This window comes from Manacus vitellinus, unplaced genomic scaffold, assembly GCF_001715985.3.
Source record: "Manacus vitellinus isolate BGI_N305 unplaced genomic scaffold, ASM171598v3 scaffold_27_pilon, whole genome shotgun sequence".
NCBI classification, from domain to species: Eukaryota; Metazoa; Chordata; class Aves; order Passeriformes; family Pipridae; genus Manacus; species Manacus vitellinus.
Window position 1 is genome coordinate 281,414 of NW_021940039.1, and position 8,807 is coordinate 290,220.

General features: G+C 44.4%; 1 protein-coding gene across 1 annotated transcript; it reads right to left on the reverse strand.

Moving 5' to 3' along the window:
* Positions 1–979: 979 nt before the first annotated feature.
* LMX1B (LIM homeobox transcription factor 1 beta) lies at positions 980–8,579 on the reverse strand. The gene is made up of 6 exons (XM_008931703.3): positions 8,349–8,579; positions 5,561–5,739; positions 5,093–5,170; positions 4,637–4,703; positions 3,646–3,807; positions 980–1,911 (listed from the first exon to the last, which is right to left on the reverse strand). Exons 1-6 carry the CDS (start codon positions 8,551–8,553, stop codon positions 1,754–1,756), a joined length of 849 nt encoding a protein of 282 aa, XP_008929951.1. The 5' UTR covers positions 8,554–8,579; the 3' UTR covers positions 980–1,753.
* Between the last annotated feature and the right edge of the window lie 228 nt (positions 8,580–8,807).

Here is an 8,807-nt window from a genome sequence, read left to right on the forward strand (position 1 = left end):
ACAGTGCCCCCAGCAACGCTCCTCCCACCCTGGGTGCCAAGGCTGCAGGAGTCCTGCTCTGGTCTCCCCCTCCAAGGCAGTCCCAGAGTCCCACGCTCCCGGAGAAGGTGCTGAGCCCCACAGGGACACTGCAGCGCTGGCCTGGTACCAGTCCTCAGCCTGGAGGAGTTAGATTAACCAGAGCTTTGGACTTGTTTTTCAGCTATTATGGTCAATATATTAAAGGTATTTATTTAAGAAAGTGCCTATCCTGCCAATCTTTCCCCGTGAGCTCTATTTTGAACACACCCTATAATTACTGATATTACCCTGGCAAATTTTCCCCATGAAGTTTTCTCCACTGAGAGCCATGACTGTACTTGTCTGCCTCTCCACATTATAATTATCACCAGGCAATATTTATAGCTATACTATTATTATTTATGATATTTTATGCCCTACAAAAATCTATATGACATATGCTCAAACTTCAACATCAGAGACAATCAGACTTCAGCTGGGACATCCCCTTCCTTCAGCATACCTGTTCTTCTGGCGCTGGCACTGCCCGGGTGATTGGAGCCACAGCCAGGAGTCCCGGCAGCAGGAGGATCTGCAGGACTTGGTCAGACTCCAGCTCAACATACCTGAACTTCCCAGCGTGAGCTCTTTCATACTTTCCTGTTCGCAGCTGGTGCACATTTCAGGACTTCTGGTGTTTCAGGCTAGAACTGTGTATCCTCGATTCTTGCTGAGGCAAGATAATTAACTAAAGGAGTGCTTAATTATTCCAGATGGACAATAGAGCACAGTATATTTATGCCTCATGCAAAACATAAATAAACAGAACAGAAGGAACAAACACTTGTTTGCCAGTTGTGGTCTAGGCTTGAAATTTGGCACTGCAAAACTTACAAACAAATGTAAATGTTTTAATCTCACACTTAAAAAAAAAATTAAATAAAACTGTCTCGTAAGCACCCTTAGTTTTAATTATTTAAGATCAATGCTAACCTAAATGTCTCTGTCCCTAACATGCATGTCCTTTCCAGAGTCATAGACCTTTCTTATTCTGAAATCACTGGCTTTCTCCACAAATACTGTTAACCAGTTTCCTCAGTATCATATGCATAAGGGCTATAAACTAATGAGCAGATCTAGGTTATGTAGAAAAAGTGTAGAAAGGAAACAAATGTTGAACATCACATTTACATTAACTTCTCACAGTTCAAATGGCAATTTATCCACAACATAGTATGAATCATGCAGTAAGAAAAGGGAGGAATCTCCAGTTTCTTTGATTTATTTGTCATATGGTCAACTGATGTCAGTATCAGCGGCTTTAAAAAAAAAAAAAAAGTTTAAACATCCAAAAGAAAGGAAGAGAGAAAGGAGGAAAAGGTCTAGCTTTCCACAAAATCCATTTCCTTTAAGATGACGAGCTCAAACCAAACCAAATCAAAGGCTGAGGACGAGCAGGTTCTTCTGTTCCTTCCGTGCTTGTCTCGTGGTCTGGTGCAGGCTGGGAATCAAGGGTATGGGACGGGTGGATGTGTTTTGTTTCTCTATATATGTATGTAGGTAGGTAGGTATTAAAGTATATATACATACATACACATATATGCAAACAGAGACAGTCTTCCTAAAAAAATGCTCTTTGCAGTCCAGAGGCAGCAGAGTCACTGTGAAGGAAGAGCTGGGCAACATATGGCTGTAGAGTCTGCACTGGAAAAGTCACTGGCTAAACACACGCCGGCTGTTTGTTTTCTTATTTTCATGAGGCGAAATAGGAGCTCTGCATAGAGTACAGCCTGTCAATGGGGTTTCCTACTCTAGCCTGCATGGAGTTAACTTCAGAAGAGGCAAGAAAACAGTCGCTCAAGCTAGTTAAAGAGGTATCACTGTCGATATCATGAAAAATGGAGTCATTTCCTGCAAATGAAACGTACATGTTAAGCTGATGCTGTGCAGCCAGGGGAGGACACAGTACTCACGGGTGCTCACAAGCTGCAGCTGCAGCAACTGGGAACGCTCCTGGTTCTCTTATCACATGTTAACCTTATCACATGTACTTTGGCTCTAAGGGTCTGACCTATGATGATGGGGACTAAAAGCCAATCCATGGGGGCCAGCTGGCAGCAGTGCCCCCCAAACCTGCCAGGATTTAATTAAGGCTTCAGTCAGCAGCACAAAAGGTAGTCTCGGCTGACAACGAGAGCAAACAGTGCTGGGGAGGAGCAGGTGCCCAGCTCTCCAAGGGCTGGGATCTGGCACTCCTGAGGGCACCAGGGCTGCTGAGGAAGGTGGGACCAGATATCAAGTGCCCATGACAGGGAAGCATGGTCTAAGAGCCATAGTCATAGTGGTCTTCATTTACACACAAGGCAAAAACCAGTTCTACCAATGTGACAGGACCCAGGAGGAGACCCAGCTTCCCTGGCCTCAAGCGACCTACAATCGTAAATGTGCTCTCCTTTCAGAAAATTCCACTCTTTCAGGGCTAGTTTGGAACAGCACCTTTTATTTCCCTTAGCAACTAAGATTTCAGCTTACTTCAACTTCAAAGGTATCAGAAAAACCTCTAGCTCAAGTGCTGGAGGCTTTAACAAAATGTTAGTCCAGTTCTTTTTCCTCACACACTTGTTTGAAAGGGCTTTCTGCCATCCTCTGCACTCTTTTCAGAGCACAGAACCTGCCTCCCAAGAAGTTTTACTCAGAAACTTACTCAGCAAACCAACAAAATCACAAGTCACCTATAATGCTTGAGGGCACTTTGTATGCCCTCAGCTCCTTACAGGACCTCCCAAATTTCCTGGTGTGCAGCACTGACTTGTCTCAGTGGCAAAAGTACTGACACAGACCCAAAGCAGATTTCCTGTTGGCCTGTGCATGCTGTGCTTGTGACAGTGATGCACAATGAGCCTCTACAGTGAAGTGTTCTGGTCAGCAGAAAAGAGTCAGAAACAGGTCCTTGTGGGCTACTGCAAGTGTGAGAATCACAGTCTGAAATATCATCAGAAATTCTTTTTAAATGCCACACTGCAATTGTCCAGAATCAATTACTGGGCATTCAGTACTTGCAATGCCTCTGATGTGTGGTCAAGCAATCGTGAAAGCAAACCGTCATCTTGATATGGGACAGAGAATAAAACCACGCAGGAGAAATGTCCTGTGGTAACCCATCTCTTAGTAGCTCAAAAACTGTTCTTTACAAATCCACACATTCAATCTGCGTGATTTTACAGGGCTGCTTATTCATTTTGGAATGAATAGATTTCTTCTCTTTATTTAAGGCACTTTTTTCTCAAAGTCTCTAAGAAAAAAGGAAAAACTTGTGAGGGATCTAGAATTTGGTACTGTTTATTTTTCAATGTCTTGGACAGTGGTTTAAAAAAGTGGAGCTGGAGAGGTGATGTTTCTTGCTTTACCATTTATCAGAATCATACTGTGAAATAATTTTGAAGGGTGTCAAGAGCTTGAGATAAGCTCTGTTCTACCTCCTTATGTGTACAAGAAATTACACATGCAAAACAGACTGGTACAAATTCCCTGGTACAAATTCCAGAAAAAATATACTAAAAGCCAGCAGTGCTGCTGGCCTTGTGGTGTGTGATGCAGCACACAGACCCTGCTACTCCGGATGTGGCAGAATGAGGCATGCCTTACCATAGGGGTTCATGTGGTCGCCTGGCATTTGTGGAGGGGTAAGACCCTGCTGAAACGGGTCTGTGCCATAACTGCTTTGCTCCATTGCTACAATCTGCTGCTGTGGTGGTGCAAGTGGTGTGTAAGATGTCATCATCCCTTCCATTCGGTTGGACATTACTTCTGCAAAGCAAAGAAGAGGTAGAGTCATTGCTGGGGACCGGGGCAGCATTAGTGGCAACACTAAACCTGAGCAAATACAGGTAGGGGGATCCTGTCAGTCAGAGGAGCTTCCCAAATTTTGTCTGAGAGTAGAACCTTGAGCAAGTAAGTTGAAAGACTTGTAATTTCTCACTGAATCATTTCTGGAGGTCCTGGGTGCTGGACCCTATCCTCCTGAAGTCTGTATTGTGTGTGACAGAGCTTAGTTATTCTCTAACTTCTGTTGGTCCCAGTTCTTCTGGCTCTGGGTAAAGAAGAGGATTTGAGACTGCAAGGCCTTGGGAGCTGAAGACACTCAAGAGTACTCATAGAGCAGCAGGGCATGCCCTGGTGCCTCTGTGCAGTGCCTGCCCCAGGGTCCAGCCACCTGTGGAGGTACGGGAGGGGCTCCCCATGCCGTGCCTGGGGCAGCAATGCTGACACCCCTGCAGATTTCCAGCTGAGCATGGTGCACCTTACTGCAGGAGAAAACCAACTGGAGGATCTACCTGGATCAAGCCTCACGGAGATTTCCTCCAGTGGAAGTGCCTCCATATGGCACATTTTCTCCAGAAAGGAGGTAACAGCTTCTGTGTGAGCACCTCTGTGCTCTGGCCCCATCAAAGGAACTTGGGGTAACTTGGCATGGGCACTCAGGCACCCATCTGTGTGCTACCACTGCTGATGGCACACCTCACCCACAGACCCGCACATCACCTGGATGGCTGTACTAAGGCAACGTGCAGGAATGGCACTTCCAGACACCTGCAGATTCCTTCCCTCTCACTTTGCTTCATCACAAATCCCCTACCTTGTCCTAGTCGCTGCGAGTTCTGTTGCTCCTGCTGCTGCTGATGCCTTCGCGCCAGCTTTTTCATCTGAAAAAGAGCAGAACAGAACAATCTCATGGTTCTGAATGCAACAATTTTGCTTCCTTACAAAACTCTCTGCAAACATTGTTATCAGTAAACATAGACCATTTATACTCATGCACACACTGCTGTGGGTTCAGTTTCAATTCTAAGCTTAAACATCTCAGTTTCCCGTTCAGATTTGCATGCAAAATTAACTCCCAACCCTGTGCTGCTTTGACCAACAGTGGCTGTGTTCGGAAGTTGCCTTTCTAGTGTGGACGTAGAGAGTGGTGCAAGGCAGAACCTGCAGAGCTCAGCCATGGGACCTCCACAGTGTGAGCTACATCCAGGGCAAGAGCCCGTGCTGAGGCATAACCTGCATTTGACTTTTGAGAATATGATAAACAACCTACCTTTGCTCTTTGGTTTTGAAACCAGACCTGGACGACTCGCACGCTGAGCCCTGTTTCAGCTGCTAGTGTTTCTCTGACCTGCAGGAGGAAATGCTTAATGAAGCAATTTTTTATATGTTAACCAAAACAAACCACTAATCAGTTTTGTTAGGATGAACATTTGTACTTACAACAAAAAATTGCATGTATGGAATTACTTTTAAAAATTCCTCATATTTTTGCACAGTTTTTTCAGGTTCTCCCCCTGATATCGCTACCAGTTCCATGAGTCCTGAACAGACAGTCTGAGCTGAGGAAAATGACGCTCAGTCATCTCATGGTTTTTATTTTACCCATAAAACAGTTCTGTGCAAAAAGAGTGCTTTGCTCTCACCCCAAGGGAACTGCTGCTGTCTTGGGAAGGGACAGGGGCTGTCTGGGGCTGTGGCCTGGAGTCAGAGCTGACTTGGTCCCTGGTGAAGCACCTACCTTTCTACAGGGCTTGGAAGACACTTCAAAGGATGCTTTGAATGCTCTTCTCTGCTGTGTAGTAAGTATTGTCCTTGGTCGTTTAGGTCTTCTTGGGTCCTTCCCATCATCACTTCCTTTTCCTTGGGTTACTTGGCCTTTGGTGGGCTTAACATCTCCATCTTCATCATCACTTTTAACTAGTGAAAAGCAGGATATATAATTGCACTTGTTTCACCAAGAAAACAGGATGTTTGAGAACTGCTCTTCGGTCAACAGGTTCAACTATTATCCCATGGTTATTTGCATACCTAAATCAGCTGCAGGCAGGAAGAGACTATCTTAGATTTGTGTGCTCTGCCTAAATCAAATGGCACAAAAGTATAAAAACGTGTTCAATTTTTAATTGAGAAAGTGGGACTGATCAGGGGATAGAAATTCAGAATATACTTTAATATTTCCAGGGATCAGGAAGAGAAAGACTTTATGCCCTTCCAGCATCACTTGGTCTTTTATGTGCTCACCTGCTCCAACCTCACCACCAGATACACACCTTTCCTTTAGCAGCTGAGGTCCAGCTTCTCCTGAAGCATTATCTGCAGACAGGTACTACTGCCTGCACCGCTACAGCAGCAAAACTGCATAAAGTAAGTACCACACAAATATCTCAAAGCCTGTATAACTAAATATAGTGCAAATTCCAGTTATTGTTCTGAATTTTTTGAAGCTTTAGAAATAATATTAAATATAATCTTTGCCATCTCATTTCCATTTCCCCCAGAAAACATCGGTATTCTTCCTCTGTGTCCGCATTTATAATGTGTCTGGATGAACAAGCATAAACTTCTCTTTCTCAGTAAATGCATACAAGTATCTATGTGCTTGTGTAGACCAAACAGATTCTTTATGTTTTCTCTAATTAAATTCTGAATGTTCACACAATCTGGTGATACTACATATGTTAGTATATCGTCCTGGGAAATGTCGACTGCGGTGGCAAAGGTTGAGGAGTAAACACAAATATGTTGTGAAAATCAACCTTAAGTCATCATATTTTATTTGACCAGACTACTGATTTTTCTTCCAGAAAACACTATCACATTATTATAGGGATTTCAACATGAAGAAGCACACTGACATTTTTATATGTTGAAAGATTACATTTGGGGAATCAACAAATTAGACTTTAATTCATTTTAGGGTCTGATTATTATGCACCTAGCAGTCTAATCACCTTTTACTTTAATAAGCATCTTTGGCCTAATGATTAAAGAGAAGCTCAGTCATTTTAATAACCATGACATTATTAACTTTCCAGCGTGCCATTTCTAAGGAAAGGTTTGTGAGGATTAATTCTGCTCATAGGAGAGTACTTTTGTGTCCAGTGGATAAATATTTGATTGAAGCAGGACACGTTCTCAGCCAGGGCTCTGCAGATCGTGTGCTCTCACACAGGCCCCTGGGAGATCAGTGTTTTCAGTGTGTTAGACAATGGGAGACAAACAACCTATTTAACTTGTCAGCTTGTTTTTCAGGTTTGGGTTTGGCAAGTCTCTGGGAGTAAGAAACTCCCCCTTGTGCCAAAGGGAAATGAAATTGAAACCAAGGCTGGTTTGTGCTACTGTGGTTGCTCACTGCTGATCACAAACCAGATCTGATCGTGAAGAGGAACCCACCCCTGCCCAAAGCTCATGTCAAACAGCTGCCAATGCTGGCATCTATGGGAGGATGTCTGTGCCCAACCCCAGCCAAGGATGGTCTGGCTCCAGCTGCTTAAGGGGGTTCGGCTGGACAAGGGGTAGGTGCCCAGCAGGATGCTGGAGCTGGCGGGTGGAACAACGCGGTGATGGGTGAGGAGGAAACTCACGTGCCTCGGGCACGTTCACCAAGAGCTGAAACTCTGTGATGTGAGATTTACCCAGCAGAGACTCAAGGTCCTGCAAACACAGTATGGCAATAACTGACACATAATAATAATATAATTATTGCTATAATAATAACCATAACTGCTCCAAGAATGATCCCGGTTGCATGCATTGCTGAAGCTGCAGAGACCTTTGGCCTGTGCCATACCTGACACAGAAATACAAATTTCAGCCATGTGGGCAATATGGTTCTCAGATTAGAGACTAAGGATAATTTCTGCTCTTAGCTAAAATGGAATAACACATTTTCCCATAAACCAGAGGTACGTATTCATGTCATTCGTACATTTAATGGAATGGTAACTATTGATTTTCTTACACGTTTTCTTAGGAAACAAGTGTGCTATTATGATGGCACAAACCAACATCTCGGTTTCTTTCAGACTCTCTTCAGTACTTCTGTGTTGTACTTGTAATTTTTCTTAAAGGTACCATTTGTGATTTGGCAGAGAGAACCCTCTTGAGAATCGTATTACCGCTGTGCCCACTTCCCTAGCTCAGTGCTGGAAGTGTACGTGCAGAAGAACCCCTGAAAATACGTTAATGGATGGAAGAATGTCTGTGGAGAACAGCATACTGAGGACTCACTTGAGTGAGACCTCGGGTAGCTGAAGTCAGTCTGATTCATGTTTTATGATCTTGCAGAAAAATACTTTGATGAAAACAAAAGGATTTTGTCCTTTACTAAGCAGCAAGTTAAGGAAGGGAATCAGGTCAGGGAGAGCAGACTGCAAGTAAGGATGTTTTCAGCTGTGCCTGTGAATTTGCATAGGTGGCATGTGCATACAGACAGAGTGGATGTGAAAATGGATGTAATTCCCTATAAGAAAGCTGCTCAAACTAACGCAGCTTTTCCAGTCAGGGTAGGTGGGGGAAAAGCTCACCTGAGTCTGAGTCGTCTGGGCTGACCGAGCTCAACAAGTCCTTCTCTTTCTCATAGTCACTTTTGCAGAGCAGCTGCCCTTCCTTGAGGACAAACTCATCCCCTTTCCTCAGCTGGCGCTCGCACACACAGCAGCAGAAGCAGCTCAGGTGATACACACACTCCAGGGCTCGCATCACAAACTCTGTCGGGGCGATCTTCTCCATGCAGCCGCTGCACTTGGCGGCAAAGAGCCTGCAAGAAGAGGTACCACAGTCAAAAGGAGTGTCAGATCATACCCTGCGTGGATCTAAATCCAGCAAAACCTGCACAGATCAGCCTGGTTCGTGCTCCTGCACACTGTGAGACTCGTGTCCTTAGGCTTGGAAACATCACAGGCATGCAATTTATTCAAATCTCAATCCCTTTGGTTTTGAGATTCCCCAAATCGCCTTTGCTGGATAAAGCCCACTAAGATCTG

What these genes read in the sequence shown, in the direction of transcription:
- LMX1B (XM_008931703.3), bottom strand. Translation starts at nt 8,553, where the DNA reads ATGGAGAAGATCGCCCCGACAGAGTTTGTGATGCGAGCCCTGGAGTGT. An exon ending in TTCAAAACCAAAGAGCAAAG is followed by an intron (nt 4,704 to 5,092) that starts GTAGGTTGTTTA and finishes GCTCTTTTTCAG; the next exon opens with ATGAAAAAGCTGGCGCGAAG. An exon ending in CGACCACATGAACCCCTATG is followed by an intron (nt 1,912 to 3,645) that starts GTAAGGCATGCC and finishes TTTCATTTGCAG; the next exon opens with GAAATGACTCCATTTTTCAT.